Source organism: Protomyctophum parallelum (genome assembly GCF_964188405.1).
Source record: "Protomyctophum parallelum genome assembly, chromosome: 21".
Taxonomy (NCBI): Eukaryota; Metazoa; Chordata; class Actinopteri; order Myctophiformes; family Myctophidae; genus Protomyctophum; species Protomyctophum parallelum.
Genome location: NC_139713.1, coordinates 26,443,942 through 26,464,182, shown reverse-complemented (window position 1 = coordinate 26,464,182; position 20,241 = coordinate 26,443,942). Strand labels below are relative to the sequence as shown.

Genomic DNA, 20,241 nt, shown 5'->3' with positions numbered 1-20,241 from the left:
TTTAAATTAAGTCTAAGAGAGGAGGAAAACATGCCAGTGCACTCTGACATGCTAGTTTAGAACTGCGTGCCGAGCCAAAGCCAAACTAAGCATTCCTCCAAGACTACAGCTCCTGACAAAACACTGAAGTGTCACCGAAGTGTGAAAGAATGAAGCAATGTGCAAGGGCATGTGTTTGTGGCCGTGAAGTCTATATGCTATACGGGCACGCACGCACGCACGCACGCACGCACGCACGCACACACGCACACACGCACACTACACACACACACACACACTACACACTACACACTACACACTACACACTACACACATACACACATACACACATGTACACAGCGTGCGTGCGCGCGCGTGTGTGGGAGAGTCTATTGACTTAGCGCACAGTTAGCTCTTTGGCAGGGCTAACTGAAGCCGATCCTAATGAAAGGATTAGTTTATGGCAGTAGTGAATACTGGACTGTGCTCTAACTAACAGCTGAATGAGGGAAGACAGGACATCTGTTCTGCCAGACCTCCACTGCTGAAAATGTTTGAAGCAAGGACGATTGGGCTAAATGAGATCTTATGCAGTTATGGTAAAAAGTTTAAATGATTTGATGTAGTGTCACTCTCATGTAACAGTCAGTCTCTTAGTCAATATCTTCATGAGGTCATAACATAAGGGTGACTAAACCTTCGAATTAACCACTTAACCCTAGTTTGTCCTTTAATTAGAAGATGTCAAGTTGGCATAACACAGAATCTAAACAAAATAATGTGATGATTGTGATCAGTTACTATGGGACATTAACATCAGGTTAACTTGCATAATAGAATAAACTAGAGAAAGTGCCCTTCTGGGCACAGGTCTCCACCAGGTTATCCACAGATCCGTGCAGTTAGAGGTAAAAACACTTTTCGGCCAGTTATAGCGCCACCTTGAGGCTGAGTTGAAATTGTTCATGTGGCATTTTGTCCTCGGCCTAGTGGGAATGTGGGTGCACAATTTCACGGAAATCACGCGATGTGTTCATGATTTGCAGCATTTTGTTTGAAACTGAGCACTCCTGTGAACTTTGGAAGCCAATCTTAACCAATCAGGATGGAGTGTGAGAAATCTGAAAGACCAGTTTGGTTGAATGGCTCTAGAGAGACTGTGTACCAATTTGCGTGATGTTTGGACAAAATCTGTAGGTGTGCTGTGCAAAAACCTGTTTTGCACAAAGTGGCCTCCTGGTGGCGCTATAACAGGCCGTTGTGGAAAGTTTGGGGCAGAGGTTCATCGTTGGCATCCAGGGAGTGTGTGTGCAAAATTTGGCATCGACCGTGTTAACGGTGGCCGAGATTAGCTGCTCACGGATGGACACACACACACACACACACACACACACACACACACACACACACACACACACACGGACGGACGGACGGACGGACGGACGGACGGACGGACGGACGGAGTGCAAAACATACTCTCTCCCCATGCCTTCGGCCTGGTGGAGACAATCACAGTTGCTGCACTTTGGAGAACCTGATTTGGTTAGTGACACATGAACTGATGCAGGAAAATATCACTAAGAGATAAGATGGGTCTGCTCCAAACCAAATACTCTGTTGCCAGTTGCCACACTTGTTCACTTCACGCTGTAAGTCCCAATGGAAGTGGGAATAATTTATTCATTTATTTTCCCATACATTTGATTGGCTCGGCAGCATATTTGAAACATATATGAAATGTAATTTGTGTTTCGTGTTCAAATCTGGTGCAGAGCCAATCAAACAAAGCAATGGAACAATGAAGTGAATGAACAAACAGGAACAGGAAATGTGTATTTCCCCAGGTCGTTATGCACAGCCCATACAAACCATGGATGGATAAAGCTTATCAATTAGATATAGCCAAATAATATGATATCTATGCCATGGTAATAATACGATACGATACAACTTTATTGTCAGCTTTCACCGAAATTAGCTTTGCGTCCATGACGTCACCGTTCAAGATACAGACAGGACATACACAATACATTACACAAGGTACTGTACAGTGTACATTACAGGACACAAATCACATCTAATGCCTCTAGTCTAGATGTATTCATAATCACTGCAATCGAAAGCTTCTATGATAATGAATTGCACCAAACTAGTTTTGTATGTCTAAAAGCTGCTATCCATTATGATGATTGTGATGATGAGATTTTACATTCTGATGTCAGACTCATCGACTCATTATGGTGGTATGCAATTATGGTCCCCTGCACCTAGACTTAGCAACCATTATCGTCATTGTAATTATGCTTCTAGGCTAAACCTCAGGGCTTAAACACATTGTGGTGGAAATGTAACATCGTTCTTGTTTATTCACCACTGGTTTCCATTTATTTCATATTGCTAGAGCTATGGAGTGTTCTGGAAAATAACCGTCTTCTTTCAAATTATTATCATCTTGCAGATAGTGACTCTGACTTTCCCGGTTTAACCACTTCATTATATATATTTTTTTATCTCACAATGTTTGAAACCCATTTTTCACCCGGCCCCACTGCCAATTGCCTAAACTGTAATCCTGGACGCTACTCTCCCTCTGCCAACCTGGGGAGAGCCCTGAACTGAGCCTGTTGAGCATGCTTCCTTCAATGTATGAGGAGTGAGCAGGTCGCTTCTTATCACCTGACAGGGGGGAGTTTCCCTGGTAGGACGTACCATGTGGAAGGAACATGTTATTCCAACCAGTTACTTTCCCCTCCATCATGGGGCAGCATAAGACTCCAGTGTGTTCATTCCACCTTGAGTTTCAATAATAGAACATTGGTTGATATTGAAAATATGTTGAAAATATGAAGATATTTTTGGGGCTTTTTCTGCCTTTATTGATATGTTGAAAGTAGACTGACAGGAAATGGGGAGAGAGATGGGGTGATGATTGGGAGTCGAGCCCGCGGCACGCCGTCAGGCTGGCTTAGCAGCCTAGCTGGTGCTCAGACGGTTGAGCTAACCGTCCGGGCCTGAAAATATGTTTTATGTGGCAATACATTGTTTTTTTTTTTTTTTTTTTTCAGATATTTTTTTGCGGCTTACGCCTTTATTGATTTTTTAAGGGATAGAAAGTAGGCTGACAGGAAACGGGAGAGAGATGGGGGATGACATGCGGTAAAGGCCGTGTCGGGTCCGGGAGTCGAACCCGCGGCACACCGCGACTGGATCACCAGTCCGGTGCCCAGACCGTTACGCTACGGCCTGGGCCGGCAATACATTGTTAGCCATGCGTATGAAACGTCCCATTTAGTTTCTGAACCGTTTCTGATTTTCAGAGCCTGGGTTAATTCGTTAAGCGGCATGAATCAAGTGTGAAACTGTAGTTATTAATGACACAGTCTGTCTCTGTGTATATAATTGATGTGTGTCCCCCAGTCCGCAACTTTGTCCACCATTTGGTACTGCAAATACCTAAACAAACTTTAGCCCTGAAACACACTAGCCCACTGTGTCTTAACGTCATGTCCGAGGAACAACCAGGAGTCGCCCTGGACCCTTGACGTAACTCTCAGAGTAAAATGACACTTTACAGTGTAGATTGAGGTCCCAGAGATAAAACATATTATAATTTTGGCGTCCGTGGCCTCAAACTGTGGGTCCTAAAATAAGGTTGAGCTGACCAGCTGACAGTTTAACAGGGCTGTCACAATTAAAACATTTAAGATGATGATGAATTGTCATACAAATAATTGCGATTAACGATTTCATTGTGTTTGAAGTTGAACATTGGAACATTTTAGGCTTCATAAACAAAAGTTACACAAGGCAGATATAGGAATTAACCGAGTGGAAATAGACTATATACAAGCTCAAAACGTGTCGCATCGCGACATGTTTTTAGATCTGCCATTTCCACTATTTTTGAAAATGTTTGAATATATTAAACCTTTTAACATGGTAATGATCATGACGATTATGCAAAACATTATTACGATTATCTCAAATATATTAGCTGATTATAATAATGACAGGTCTGGATCGAGAGCCACATGGCTCAACTAAGTGCACCTCTAGGTTGCCTTGTTACAAACAGAATTATGGAGGCATATTGAAGTATGATTCATGAATGGTGACTCCATCAAACTGCTAAGCCAGTACCTTTGAATAAGTTGATTCACATATACGAACACCAAATTAAGGCACAACTTTCAACTTAAAGCACAACTCCTATCTAATGAAGAAAATATTGCTGCATAGCTGTCAACTTTTTATGAAAACGAATGTCCTCTTGCCCATAAACCCAGAGGACCATCACTTCCAGTGAATCAAACTGGCATTGAGTTTCACACAGGAAATGATGTAATTGGGGTACGTTGTCTTGGCAACTCTTGTCTCAGAAGTAGTCCCTGACTGTGTCCTTAATTCACCCACAAGTCAAAAGAATATACACAATTCCAAATTAGCCTAGTGAAATAACACTGTCTTAGCATTTTAATGTATCTTCTATTTCACTGTTTCTCTGCTGGTGGGCCATTCACTAAAATATAGCAGGATGAAGAACAGATTTTAACAAATGTTTTACAATCTTTTGAAAATAGACAATTTACAAGCTCACACAAGGCATCGCGATGCGACACATTGTGAGCCGAAATATGAAATGGGGCTTAAGTGTACTAGAAGTATAGAATAGTGCATTAGTTGCGTTATATCGCATTAACTTCGGGGATTTTCTTTTAGCTTGGTACAGCCTGGTATAGTAGAAAGACAAGAAACTCTGAAAAGGTGCATTGGGAGTCACTTGCAGCAAACGGTCTGGGCGGCCGGGAATCAAACCAGGGACTTGCTGTCAGACATTAGAGTACATGTGGTACACAGGGAATGACGTGTATCACACCATGTCCACATCAATGCGATAAGAGTACATTACTACACCAGAAAAACTACATAAACAAACTGAAACAAACATTACTGCAACATGTATTATGATATTGCAAGAGTTCCTGTTTCTGTGTGGTTTTGTGGCACAGTTATAACTTCCCCATTTCTGTTTCTATTGGTTTACACACTCTGGTCTTATTGATTAGACTCAGTCACAGATTCCATCACAAATCTCCCACATCTGTGTTTGCATAATGTTGTTTGGATTGAGGGCCGAGAATCTACAGAGCGTTATTTTAGAGCAGTGTAAACAGTTTCAAGCTCATACACAAACAGAGAAACGAGCTTCAGTGCCCACGGCCAGGCTGGGGATGCATTTCCCTTGCTTCCTGAAATGACAGAGCTGATAAATGGTGTTTTTCCCATTTCTGACACATTGAATTCCCATTTTGCCCGAAATAGAAATAGAAATAATAGTTGCAGGGATGAGAAAGGGAGAGTGAGGAGGAAGTAAGTGGGGCAGTTGAAGATATGAAATGAATACCAAATTAACTATCAGAGAGGAAAGAGAGGGAGAATGCTAATGAATTTGCATGGCTCTTTTCCAAACAAGGTTACAAAATGCTTTACAGAACAGAACCTTCTGGGCACAGGTCTCCACCAGGAGGATAGGAGAGTGTGTGATGCGTGATGTTTCGCAAAATGTTTAGGAGTAATATAAACATTTGTTTGTGTGTGTGTGTGTGACGTGACTTGGCCTGTTGTAGCGCCACCATGAGGCTGATTTGAAAACTGTTAAGTGGCATATCTTCCTCAGCCTAGTGGGAATAGGCATACACAGTTTCACCGCAATCGGACAGGAGTTGTGGCGATTTGTACAAAACGGGTACAAAACGGGCTACTCCTGAAAACTTTAGAAGCCAATCGTAGCGAATCAGGATGGATAATTATGAGAAATCAAACAAATCACATGATCACATGACTATGAAGAGCATGTGTACCGATTTGCGTGAAATTTGGATAAAATCTGAAGGAGTAATATTAGAAAATGTGTTTTACATATGTCGGCCTCCTGGTGGCGCTATAAAGAGCAGATGTGAAAAATTCCAGGCAAAGGTTTTTCCTTGGCCTCTAGGGAGTGTGCATACAAGGTTTTACACAGATCGGTGCAGTTATAGGTAAAAACACAAATCGGCCAGTTATAGCACCACCATGAGGCTGAGTTGAAAATATTCAAGTGGCATTTCTTCCTCGGCCTAGTGGGAATGTGCGTGCAAGATTTCACGGAAATCAAGCGATGTGTTCATGATTTGCAGCATTTTGTTTGAAACGGAGCACTTTGGAAGCCAATTTTAGCTAATCAGGATGGAGTCTGAAAAATCTGAAAGACATGTTTCGTTGAATGGCTCTAGAGAGAATGTGTACCAATTTGCGTGATGTTTGGACAAAATCTGTAGGTGTACTGTCAAAACATTTGTTTTGCACAAAGTGGCTTCCTGGTGGTGCTATAGCAGGCCAATGTGAAAACTTTGGGGCAGAGGTTCAGCACTCAGGGAGTGTGTGTGCAGACTATGGCTGCGATCAAGCCAACGGTGCCAGAGATTAGCTGTTCACAGACGGACGGACGGACGGAGTGCAAAACATACTCTGTCTCTCCCCATGCCTTCGGCCAAAGAGCCACAGAGAGAGAGAGAGAGAGAGAGAGAGAGAGAGAGAGAGATGGGTCTAGAGATCAGAGGCACCTCCTGTGTTGATCTCTGGGGCATCTGGTTCACACAAAATGCACTTCCTGTCCCTCCTGCAGCTTCCTGCCTAGAGGGGTGTGTGTGTCTGTGTCTGTGTCTGTGTCTGTGCCTGTGCCTGTGCCTGTGCCTGTGCCTGTGCCTGTGCCTGTGCCTGTGCCTGTGCCTGTGCCTGTGTCTGTGCCTGTGCCTGTGCCTACATATTATAGGTGAAGAGATGAGGAGAAGGAGGTACAGACAAAATTGACAGATGATTTCACTGTGGGTGCAAGAGAAAGACAGACAGAAAGAATGAAAGGACAGAAGCATAGTTCTAATTCTTCATTCCCCTGTTCCATTCATAGACAAGCGTCACACCACTGCAGCAGAAGTCACACACCGATGGCATATTGTGTTTGCATGCGTTTGTCTGTGTTGCAGTGTGCAGACCATAGCCTGAGGTATAGACCTTTTACATACACCGCAGCAGCACTTTGGACATGAAATAGACTGGTAGGATAACTCGCGGGTCTAATGATACTAGATTCAACATTCCAGATTTGTAATATATTGTCACAACTTATAGTTGGGTAGACGACACATAGTATACACCGATGGCGGAAGAAACCATGCAAGGCACCAACCATGCAGCACAACGGGAGCATTTAGGGGTTCAGAGTCTTGCTCAAGGACACTTTGACACTAACTCTGGGGGAGCCCGGCAACCTTGTTGCCATCCGGCCACTCTACCCCTGAGCCACCACCGCCGCCGCTCATATTAAAGGGACACTTCACCCTTTTTGCAAAAGAATATATGTTAATGACGTTTAGAAGCTTTAGATCACTTTCCTGGGGGTATTTATGTGTGTAATATGTGGTTTTAGTTATTTTAGATTGTAGCAGTGAGCCTGTTGTCTCTGATGTCATGGACACTGGTCTCACTACCTTCCTGGACTACAATTCCCATAATTATTTGGTGCACTGCTCCTCCTTGTGGATAGGGGGAGAGCTGTCTTACTGAGACAACATGTAGTCCAGGAAGGAAGTGAGCCCAGTGTCCATGACATCAGAGACAACAGGCTCACTGCTATAATCTAAAATATCTAAAACCACATATTACACACATAAAGATCTCCAGGAAAGTGTTCTAAAGCTTCTAAAAGTCATTAACATATATTCTTTTGCAAAAAGGGTGAAGTGTCCCTTTAAGGAAGGTATTGTGCGTTTTATGACTAAAGAATGAAACGTTCTAGTTTCTAGCCTACCATGTTTTTTTTAGACATGGATCCACTTATGAATTGACCTGGAATTATTCTAGACATTTCGAGCTGTCAAAAACAAGTTTTTCTTTTTTTTGTGGACCCTAATTAATCCCGCAGGAGAATTTAAGTTTCAGACAATCATTTCAGATTTCGTTCGAGAACTATGAGCAGCTAAAGTTTAAGTGTGCTCAGGGACACTTCTACACGTATTACCGGCAGTCTGGGCTGACGATGAAGCAGTGAGTCAGTGACCTTCTGATTACCAGACCGCCTCTCTACCCACTACTAAGCTACAGTATATGGCTGCCCATAAGCAATAACAAACCAATAATAAAGAAAAAGGTGCAATGTGCAACTATTATGAATGTGCGTAATAATAATAATAATGTATAGCAATGACACAGATGCTGTCCCGGATTTAAAGATATATAGGTTCAAAGGGTCATGTGTCAATGTGCGTGGCATATTATATTATATTGCATTACAGTATTTTAAATCATTAAGTTTGTGCTCCATTCAGGTCAAACAGAGACAGGTGCTGCTATTGTATATGTTGGCAACTTGGCTCACTGGAAAGACTCTGACTGCTATAGTGCTGCACTAAATGGAATCGAGCCATTAACCACTTAAACCTACTTGCTCACATTGTGATGGCACTATATGTGAAATTATTTTCACTAAATGTTCAGTATTATGCCCAGAATAGGAATGGGATGCTAGGGTTCATATGGTTAATTACTTCAGGCATGCGTTTTCTTACCACAATGTTAAGAATGTAATTTAGATTAGTTTTGTTTCATTCATTGTCCTATAGTTTCAGCGTACAGTACATATAATTATTTTTGATACTGATAGTATTGTTTCGACTGATGCTAGGTTCTTGGTTTTCCTGAGGCACTACACTCTGTCTCTTTGTATTCTATTATGCAAGTAATATGCAATGCTTATTGTAAGCACTGGAGAAGAGTGACTAAATTGTCATTTAGTTGTCTAAATTGTCATTGCAGTGGCTGCTGTGAAAAGGTTTAATCCCAGGTAAATCCCTGCATGTTTTCTTTTGTCTGAGAGGTGAGGTGTTTTAGACCTGGTGGTATCTGATATGGTTTGTCGTCTTTGGTATTTCGTGGTCTGATGCCCTTCCAAGTAGCAGCCTGCTGGAATTCATAATAAACAAATATATGCTGTACAGTAGACGTAGTCTGAAGTGTTGGTACAATACAAAAAATGATGGTTGCTCCAAGTGCACGCACATACATACTTGCATGCACACACATTGTGTGTGTGCATGTGCTTACTAGTTGTCTAATATGTTGAATTTTACATTGTGACAGGTACATTTTAATGGGCCACATAACAGATTAAATAATGAGATATTGCAAATATCCTCCATTGTGGAGAAAGGAGAAAACAATTAAACTAAACCATAACCCGTCTATCTCTGTTGCCTCTGCTTTCATCAGTGTTGACAAGTCTGATTTCAGTAATAAATATGGAGGTACATTGTTGAATAATGTGATCAAGGGAGTTTAGACATAAATGTGTCAATATTGAGAAATACTGATTAAGGACCCACCCTTCATTATTTGGTATGAGTCAGTGCTGTGTGTGTGATGTACGTATACAGTATGGGCACGTGTTGGCCTGGACTGGAGGAATGTCAGGTGACAGGTCTGTTGTTTTTGTTTTGTTTTGTCTGAACTTGACCCTTGGACACCTCACTTTAACAAGAAGAATGTCCTGAAGGCAGAATGAACTTGACTGGATTCAATGGAGAAGAGAAGGTGGCAAAGAGACCAGCACAAAAGCTAACCTCAGCTATTACTTACAGTGAGTGAGTCACTGCTGCTGTATGAAAGAAAACACCTAGTATGAGAGTTGTAAATGAAGAAAAGCAAAGCTAGAAAGAGAATTAAGGAGAGACAGTAATAAGAGTTGCATTTGACTCTAAATACTGACAGAAAGGGGGGGGGGGGTAGGAGAAAAATAAGTAGAGAAAGGGTCCTTTGATGTCTCTAGTTCCCTCAGGTGATTTCCTTTACCATTCATTAGAGACTGGTTTCCCCTGCCAGACCTGCCATCTGGAAGACCCTTAAACACACACTACATGTTTCTCTCTCTTCTGTTTCACTTAGTTCTACTTCAAGGCACGCACCTCATATTAACATCACATTTGCCCCCTTTTCCTCTCTTCCTCTCTATGCCTAGTAGTGCAAAACAATAGACAGTATACAAGCTTACAGTCATGTGAGCTTGTAGATCTGCAATTTTTGCTGTAAGTATAAAGGAGCTTAGCTCGCTTGACTTTTGAACAGTGAACATGAGTGGGTCACACTAAATTAATTTAAAATGGGCAGCAGCCAGCAGGGGACACAAACGTTTAGGGTTACTGCCTGCGGTACTAATTCATTCATGATTTATCTGTGACATGCAATGAATCCGATAAGTGATCCAAATGGAACAAGAAAACAGATTGATCTCCTCCATAAAATATATAAACCATCAATGCAGTCACCACCCAATTCCACAATGTCCTCATTCACATTGTGCAGTGAAGGAAAATTAACGACTGCTAAGTACTACTCATTTTGTCAGTGATTTATTCCCATAGTGCTCTCTCTTATTCAGTGAACCACGAAAAGGCAAAGCAGAATGCTAAGCATAGAGCATCTATATGTAATTATTGGTCAAATAACTTAGTTTGTGTATAATGGATGAGATACGTAGTGTACAGTTGTGTTACTCATTTTCTCAGCGGTTTCAGAACAATTGAATGTCTTTACATGGGGGGGAGATTATGTTAGAATTAGATGATAGAAACGATGGTGAAAAGGGTCATATATAACAGACAAGAATAAACCTTAAGGTTTAGTTCCTCATAAAGATAAAAATAGAAATGGAACTATTACACACATAGTGGACATGTGTGTAACATACAGTGTGGACATATAGTGTGGACATACAGTACACAGATGGATAACATAGTTAATAGGAAGGAACCCTGAACACAGCACATTCAAGCACTTCAAAGTGTGCTATTAAAGTGTATTATTGTTTATCATTGCTGCTACAATGTTGAGGAATTTTACTCTTGTGGACTCTTACATCAAATCTAATTATAACAATCTTCAAAACTTTGAATCAAAGATATAATGTAAGAATGAGACAATAGAAATAATCGACGGGTAAAAGCGAAGCCAATAATAGACAAGAGTGCTTGTTAATGTCACTGTGTAACCCAAGCCAAGAGAGTGAGCTCTTCAGAATGTGCAGACAACATGAGCTGGTCTCATGGGTCCTCAAGTCAAAGCTAGCGCACGCACACACGCACGCACGCACGCACGCACGCACTCACGGACAACAAAACAGAAACACAGATATATTTGTGCACACATTTTATCCTGGCAAAACACAAGGTGAATCCCCAGATACTAATGATTAGTACAGACCGTGATGACAGATCCAGACTTAGTTCATTACATCCCTCTGCCTCTGCCTCCTGGACATCCAGCTATAGCGACAACTTTACCAGGGAAGGCAGAGCCAACCGCTGTCCCTAACGTGGATGGATAGCAGTGACTATTAAAGCCAGAGGATTCGTTTTGTAGAGTCAATACAACTCCTTGGATTGTCTCCGGCAACTGAACCCTCTCTGCTACACTGGATAATTTATGTGGGCAATTTCTATTGGTTAACTTTATGTACAGGTGAAAGACAGGTGGCTCTGCATGGGGCCATCATCCTTCAGTGGCATTAACCACTTACACACGTTTTAGACACACTGTGAGCTTGTAGATTTGCTATAGATTTGCTATTATTTCGATTTATTTGATTTAGCATATAATGCCATGACCAATATAGGGGCAACAAGGATGGTTAATGTGGTTATTAAAGCCTCCGTATAATATTTCTGAGATGAAGTATTAATGAAAGAGGGATGTTACATCATAGTTTCACACCAGCCCGCAGCATACACACGGACATATACACGCACACACGCACACATGCCCACTAGCCCACACACGCACACACACACTCACACGCACACACTCACACACTGGCGCATGCACTCCCACACGCCCACGCACACACAGCACAAAAGCACAAAGCGGCTGCTGTACTGAGCATCTCAGAGGAGGAAACCTTATCTTTGGGGCAGAGAAGGCACAATAATACGTCATGACATATCATATCGCATTACAGTGTCCCATTAATCATGTTGATACCATACTGTAGGCACTAGGCTGATAATGATTATAACAAAAAAGCATAGGCCTACTGCTGCCCATTTTGACAGACTGGAATGGCTTAGGGTCGACGACAGAGTACAGCATCTTGCAATGGGTCTGGTCCACAAGATTCGACACAGCACCAAGATACCCATGTACCTGTCAAAATGTCAACGAAGTCCACACCCACAACACCAGAGGGAGTTCAACAAACCATGTGCAACCCAGATTCGGCACAAACAAGGCACTAAATTATTTTCGCTCCTATGCCACCAAAATGTGGAACGCCCTACCAACAGTCATTAAGACATGTGAATCCCTTGACTCCTTCAAACCCGCTCTCAAAGGGCACCTATACTGCAATTCGAAATTGGCCCCCGTAAAACCTGAATCCCCCACCCACCCCTTTTCCCCCCTCACTGTATTGTTTGTTTTTTCCCCTTTTTACCTCCTATGATGATTTCCTGTTTTTGGCTATATAGAAGAGTATATTTGTACATCTCTTGTTTTGTTATGATGAATTGAACATGGTGGGCCCTATTGTAAACAAGTGCATAATACTTTATGGTGTCGTCCACAGTTAACAGTTTTGTATTGAGTTGTGCTTGAAATGTACTGTAATTCTCCAATCTGTTAATTAATGAATAAATCAATCAATCTCCACTAAGAGCTCATAATAAACATAAAATAAAATAAAAATCATACTACAATGGAATCCCACATAGGCCTGATCTGGTCCCATTGATCCAATATGAGAAAACCAACTGGAACGTTTATAACCAAATATTTCAGGGAATGAGGCACTTTAGTTGTTAATGTCTGCTAAGATGGATTAGAACTATTTCCCTGATAAAACCCCAGCTATTTCAGTAAGCGTGTGTGTGTGTGTGTGTGTGTGTGTGTGTGTGTGTGTGTGTGTGTGTGTGTGTGTGTATATGTGCGTGCGCGCGCGCGCGGTAAGGTTCAGGAGTTTGTTAAAGAGAACAGTAGCGGTAGCCTATACACGTCCATACTGCATTCATTAAGTGTCATTCTGGGTCAGAACAGATTTGTCTTTATAAGCATCCGCCCATTGCCCTATTAAAATGTCCAGTGAAAGCATGCGCGCACACACGTGCGTTTTGTCTTGTTAATGTTAACTTAGGCTATAAGATATAGATATTTACGTATTGCAACTTGTAGAACACCATGCAGCCATGCGATTTATTGCTGATTTTAGAAGCTGTTTCCTGCAGCTATTTATCTCCTTACTTTTAGAATAGGCTACTTACCAAATCCCGTTGCTATTCGGCTGTTCATTCAGGATGGTCTGGTCTCTCGACTGACTAGCGTGCGGTCCTGGAGGATGGAGCTGTCCGGACCGGTCCGGGATTCACTCACTGAGCGCAACTTGCGGTGAACAGGAGAGCGTTATTAGGTCTGCTCTGAGTCTGCACTCTCTCTGCTTCTCTCTGGTCCACCCCACCCCATGTGCCCCCGCCTAGTTCTCACTCAGCTCCACGCGCATAAAGGCAGCGTTTGTTACCTGATTCAGCACGCCGTTATAGCACCCACCAACACTACTGCCTTTCATTCTACAAAATCCCACTGACTCCAAATTTAAATTCGACATCGACATGCTGACCCGTCTTTCTTTCGAACTGAGCTCATGGATGGTTGACAGAAAATCTGCCTGTGAAACGAGATTGTTTTTGTTGCTCAACAATAGACTATAGGCCTATTGCACTTATTTTCATGTCAGTTATACTAATGTGAGTTCCCAGAAATTCTCGCCAGCTGAGCTCTCCCCAAACGGGAGGGGTCACTAGTTATTTTTATTTCATTTGATTTGACACACAGACCTGCCAAAACCCTGAAACAAGTTTTTTTGTCAGACTAATTCTCAAACACCACCATTTCTTTGCACTGTAAAAAGAGGATCTGGTCTGGGTCCTGTTGTGGTTGACACCTTCAGAACAGCTGTTCAACAAGCCAGAAGGCATGCACCATAGCAAAAAATAAATGCCATCATGATCATAACACACGGGTACTTTTTGTTGTTAGTGGACCAGATAGAGGACAGATGTACTGTAGACTCATAATGTTTTAGTTGAATATATGACCCTAACTAATTAGTTGATTGATTGAAATATGTATTAACAGTTTGCAGAATTACAGTACATTTCAAGCACAAACTCAATACGTGTGTCATGTGTTGTGTGTGTGAGCTAGATAGTGAGAAGGCAACATATTCTCCTCATATTGCTCTACTACACTCGCAGTGGCTATATAGCTAGTCCATCCGTTACAAGGTGAATAGTGACCTCTACTGGTATGATGTGGTAGAAAAAAGAAACACAAGACAATAATGTAAATTAAAACTCAGGATTTTACTGTACAGAGATGCAAATTAGCCCTTCACTAAATCCCACCCCAAAAAGTGATTGTCCAATGCCAATCCAAATAGTTTAGCAACGGTTGCTATGCAGGTCAAGCTTTCTTCGCTGCTAACGTGCCTATTGGACAAGGATGGGTTGGGGATGGACTTAGTGAAGGGCTAATCGCAATGGTGAGAAAGACATACATTCAACATTCGCCTTTTTGGAAGGATACAGATTCTGCCCATACTACAAAGACCCTAACCCAGTGACCAGGTTGAAAAGTGGTTACCTAATATTAATGCATAACTCCACACAAAAAGGGGGGGGGAGGGTCTCCAGCCAAATGAGAAAGTTTTATTTCACTATTATTTCACCAGGCAAATGAGATCACATGATTTCACTCTCTCCACTGTTATCTCCCCACTAGTCTCTCGAGACAGACTGTTGGGTGCGTTAATGACACCACAGGAGAATAGACCCCTGCTTAAGTACAGAGGCTCCACTCCATGAACCAGACAATAATGGGAGACTAGGATACACAAGAATACCCGGTTCATTTCACCTCATAAACACACACAATCACTGACAACAATCAATGTCCAAAATGTGAGCATCGTCTTTTAATAATCAATTGTAAAAAAATATTAAAAATATACAAGAAGTTAAAAAAATATTTAAATGCTTAAACGTTTTAGCCCTTTTTAAAGTAGAGATATGGTAGCTAGATATACATTGGAAGACTGAAGTTTGCTTTTTATTTAGTAATGCATACAAAGTATTGCCCAAACTGTCCTTTTAAATGAAGTATTCAAATAAAAACGGTACTGTACTTGAGCTCTCAAAGCCCTGGGCTCAAGGCTCAGAACGTTCCCGAGTCTATCAGAGCCCTGAAAAAGAAAAAGGACAAGAAAAACAAAACGGCATTCAATTTCTACCCCCCTTTGCAGGTTTGCTCACACTGTTGCACTATTCTGTATATATGAGTTTATTTGTGTATACCTGCATATACCTACTGCATGCATATTCTATACATGCAGATACAAAATTATTAATAAATAACATAATAAACTAAAATAACGTTTAGCAGCTAAGGAAAATATCCTTTGCTGCTAAACCTAATTTTAGTGTCTTTTATTACATCCAGTATTATCAGCATTATCTTGTTGTTATATTGCAATGTTTGCAGTCTTTCGTAACACTACACCAACATTTAGCTGCTTGTATGAGTGAGGGTCAAATCTTGAATCTTGCCATTATAACACGATGTTGCAGAGTTGAGCATACTCTAAAGTTACCATGAAGCAGATTCACACATAACAGTATAGGCCTACAGTCCTGTCTATTATGCATGCATGTTAGAATAATTGTTATAAAAACATGTAGTATTCCTTCATCCATTTTTGTTTGTTTTTTGTTCTGTAATGTGAAAATGTTTCACGCAACTCCGCACATTTTGTTGTAATAGTCTTATGACCCAGGCAGAGATGCTTGACTTGACATCTAGCCTATGTAGTTTACTAGCCCTTGAAATTCTGAAAGACCTCCGCAGCCTCCAGCCAGGTCCTGAAGCAGGACAGACCCTTGTCTCGGATCTGTTTCCTGCCCTTGTCTGTAATCACCTCACCGTTCTCCTTCACTATTACCAGCCTGGGCACTGCCGTGATCTTATAACGCTGCTTCAACTCGCTGTCAGGTGGAAAGACAAATAGAACACACACACACACACACACACACACACACACACACACACACACACACACACACACACACACACACACACACACACACACACACACACACACACAATTTAAAACGGAGCCACAGTTAAACTAGAGTTCATAGTTCATATCTCTCATATCTTGAGACTGGAATATTTACTATAACCACATAAGATATGTATCATGTCATGTGACATTCATACCAAACAGAGAACAGTAGGGTACGTGTATTTGAAATATATATTTCCATTGCTTGCTTGTGTATTACAGACGTTTGTGCTAGGTCATCTCTGTGGCAGTGTGGCTATATTTGAAAATACAAAATAAATGGTGCATTTATATAGCGCCTTTATCCAAGGCGCTTTACAGAGATTGTGCATTACATTCACCCATTCACACACACATTCATACACCGATGGCAGCGGAAACCATGCAAGGCACTAACTAGCACATCGGGAGCAATTAGGGGTTCAGTGTCTTGCTCAAGGACACTTCGACAGTAACTCTGGGGGAGCCCGGGTTCGAACTGGCAACCTTACGGTTACCATCCAGGCACATGGCGGCCCTGAATCACCGCCGCCGCCTATAAAGTAGGCTATTTTATACAATATTTGACACTGGTATATTCACTTGTTTTTGGGGGTATTTGTTACTTAGTAATAACATACATTTAACATTTTGATGTATTTTCCCCCTGCCATCCGTACTCTAGCTGTGTCAACTGTCAAACTTAGAAAGTGGGGAGGACACTTTGGCCTGTAGCCTACTGGACATAATCCGTATGAGCAGATCGACGCTCCTAAGCATCTTATAGGCCTAACATGGAGCGTAATAAGCTGTTGATGTAGACTACCAACAACAGTGCAGATGAATATATTGTATAGCCTAAGAGTATAACTACTCACTTACAATACATACAGCAGCCTGCAGCCTATGTATGGCATCAAATCATAATATCTCAATAGTAATGTACAGTATCTTCGTTCACTCACAATTTATAATCATCTGTCCAGGGCAGAGCTAACCAGTCTCCATGCATATCATGATAATATTCAACCATATCATCGGCCGACTTATCAGAGGATACAAACACAATTTCAAATTGTGCGGGAGGGTCGCTCTCATCCACGAGTTCCGTGTAGAAATCACACAGGATTGGCGTGAAGTCTCGACAAGGTGGGCACCAACCGGCAGAAAAATAGATCCCAACCACTTTATTCCTCAAAGCCTCTTCGGGATCGACAAGATCACCGTCTTTATTCAGAAGAGTTCTCCCAGAAAATACTTCGACCATGGCTCCAGAAAAACACGCACGCCAGAAGATGACAAATCCTGTACGTTTGTCTGCCTGTGTTGTGATTCAGTTGAAGTTCACATTTCAGCAGCTGGATCTCTTGAATTCTCTTCAGGAAGTCACTGTCGTTTTGTTTACGTTTGCTAAAGCTGCGTCATCATCACCACCAATCGACCAATAAGCATACAGGATTGTTGTCGTAATTCATTAGCCACGTGGGTTGGTTCGCCCTCCCCTAGCCCAGAGCAGAGTTGCGCAAACTCCGTTCACTTCATGGGGCCGGTCTAATCATGGCGGCCTCTAGCCCTCCCTCCTGGGAAAGCAGCCATGGGACCAGAGCCATAGAGTAAGTAGATGGCTCTGGCTGGGACAAGCATAGACATATCTATGGGGAGTCGGGACATCTTCCGTCCATCCGTTAGTCGCCCCACGCCTCATGACATCACATCTCCATATATGGTCACGCCTAGTGACATCACACCTCCATATATGGTCACGCCTTGTGACATCACACTACAATATTTGGTCACGCCTTGTGACATCACACCTCGTGACACGTCGCGCGGCACGCCATATATGGCCATATATGAAGATCACGACACTGACCTCATCTAACCTGGATAACCATACATGAGAAGACTGGATCATCACCTAGATCTGCATATATGGAGCCGGCCAGCAACTGACCTCAGACCCTGACCTGTTCTGACATTCCATATGTTGATCCTCCCCACCCGACCTTCCTGTTCTGACATTCCATATGTTGATCTGACCTCATTAAACCCTGTACACTCAAGACACGCTCAATATATGTCCAGTACAGAATTCATTCCATATGTTGATGCCAAAGCGCCAGCGCTCGCCCAGCAGTCTTCCGTCTGCCCACTCTGCCGTCACCCAGGTGGATGCATGCAGGCTTCTCGCCCTCAGGGCTTCTTACTAGTTTATAAACATTTGTAATTATTACAGAGGAGAGGCAAGCACCTGTCCTGTGTGTAGATAAGGAGGAAGAGTGGAGAATATAAAATAATGTATTAACCCATCCAGGACGGGAACCCCTTTTGGTATTTTAAGCATTACATTATATTATACTTTAGCTATTGAACAATAGCAGATCTACAAGCTCATAGTGCGGCAGACTGCGGCGCTACAAGTTTGTAGATCTGCTGTTTTTGAAAAACGTGAAAATGTGGCGCAAATCTTTGAATATAAAAGGCAGATGTGAAAAATGCAGGTCAAAGGCCTTGGCCTTGCCCTTGGCCTTTAGGGAGTGTTCATGCAACTTTTCAGATCGGTGCAGTTATAGGTAAAAAAGGTGCCTCATGGTGGCGCTATAACAGGCCGTTCTGGAAAATTTGGGGCAGAGGTTCATCGTTGGCATCCAGTATGTGTAAAGTTTGGGATCGACCGGGTTAACGGTACCGGGGATTAGCTGGTAACCGACGGACGGACAGACACACGGACAGAGTGCAAAACATACTCTCCCCAATGCCATGCCTTGGGCTGGTGGAGACAATGGTGATTAATTTAGCCCATGTTAGCATGTGTGAGAAGCCAAATGAAGAAAGTTGGCACAGTGCAGGAAAACTAGGCTATGGCTATCATTGCTAAATCACAGAGTGGTCTGGGAACCCCCTCACTGTGAGAAAGAGGTCGCCTAAAAACATCCCCCATGAGGATTATGAAAACTATTCGTCCCTGCTAGAGAATATCATGATAGTGATCCGGATACTCTCTTTCCGGAAACAAAGAGAAGGCCTCTTTCCAGTGTCGTTCAGAATAACACAAGTGGAGTCACCTGTGTTCCGTAATACGTTTGGAAAGCTGAAAGGAGGAAAATCCATTGTTCACAGCCATTTGGATTTTGGAAAGGTAGCGGATTCGGTGTTATCAACCCATAAAGACCTGTAGGTTAGCCTACTTGTATCAAGAGTCTCAAGAGATGCATGCAATGGAGCCTACTGGACATTTTCTACCAGTGTGACCAGAATTGACTGAGAGCCTGTCATCGTGCAACCTCCAGCTTTTCACCACTAATTTTATCCAAAATGAGTTAATAGCACATACTAGAGCATTTCTGAAATAAATGTAAATATGAAATAAATGCTTAAACATGTAGGTGTAAGAAGTGAACCTTTCAAGCCTGTTTTCTCAACTCGCTGTTTTCTGCAAGACATAAGCCATCTCTACAACTGGTGGGTCAAACTGAACAAACAATATGTAAATTGCTTTCATTATGACATGAAAAAATGTAAAAGAATAATAATCCAATCACTACTGATCGTCCATTGTCGGACGATGTTTGGCGTGTTGACCGACTACTAACCCTAAATCCAACTCTAACCCTAACCTCAGTCTTAACCCTTAGGACTGAGGCCAATTCTAAAAACGCCTTATAAATACTGACCTGTTTTCTGAAAAAAACTAAGTATTTATTCAAAAATTACAAAAATGTTATGCTATATACTGTACATAGCAAAGGGTAAAACCCCCAACAGTGGTTCCCATCCTGAATCGGCCACGTAATAAATATAAAATGTTGTAAAGTGCAGTTACAAGAAGTAAGTGGGAGTCAAGTCTTGATAAATAACCTAGAGATTATGGGTTGATAACAATCGAAGCGGGTGAGAAGGAGTCTCTTCTTTTACATTTCATAATAGCGCCGGTCTGGAACGGTGGGAGAATCATCCCTATTCCAAGAAGCTGTATTTTCTGGGTCTCATTAGGGGGGAGTCTCCCCTATAACAGTCACCATAAATGTCAGTTCAAGGCTAAAGAATCAAAGTGTAATCTGAGAGTGCATTGCAGGTTAGAGCTGGAC

General features: G+C 42.1%; 2 protein-coding genes across 3 annotated transcripts in view; both read right to left on the bottom strand.

The window, feature by feature from the left end:
- The window catches only part of csgalnact1a (chondroitin sulfate N-acetylgalactosaminyltransferase 1a), a 41,927-nt gene extending 28,450 nt beyond the window's left edge, over positions 1-13,477 (bottom strand). The window contains exon 1 of the mRNA XM_083794232.1: positions 13,320-13,477. The gene's annotated coding sequence lies outside the window, so the exon portion shown is untranslated. The remainder of the gene's footprint in view (positions 1-13,319) is intronic.
- Positions 13,478-15,013: 1,536 nt separating this feature from the next.
- Positions 15,014-17,522, bottom strand: nxnl2 (nucleoredoxin like 2). 2 transcript variants are annotated; one of them, XR_014570929.1, is made up of 3 exons: positions 17,119-17,522; positions 15,524-16,094; positions 15,014-15,476 (listed from the first exon to the last, which is right to left on the bottom strand). XR_014570929.1 is itself a non-coding variant. In XM_083793501.1 (2 exons), exons 1-2 carry the CDS (start codon positions 17,418-17,420, stop codon positions 15,926-15,928), a joined length of 471 nt encoding a protein of 156 aa, XP_083649627.1. In that variant the 5' UTR covers positions 17,421-17,522; the 3' UTR covers positions 15,014-15,925. The 2 variants fall into 2 exon arrangements, 1 of the variants encoding a protein (XP_083649627.1); XM_083793501.1 differs by having other exon boundaries at positions 15,014-16,094.
- Positions 17,523-20,241: the final 2,719 nt, after the last annotated feature.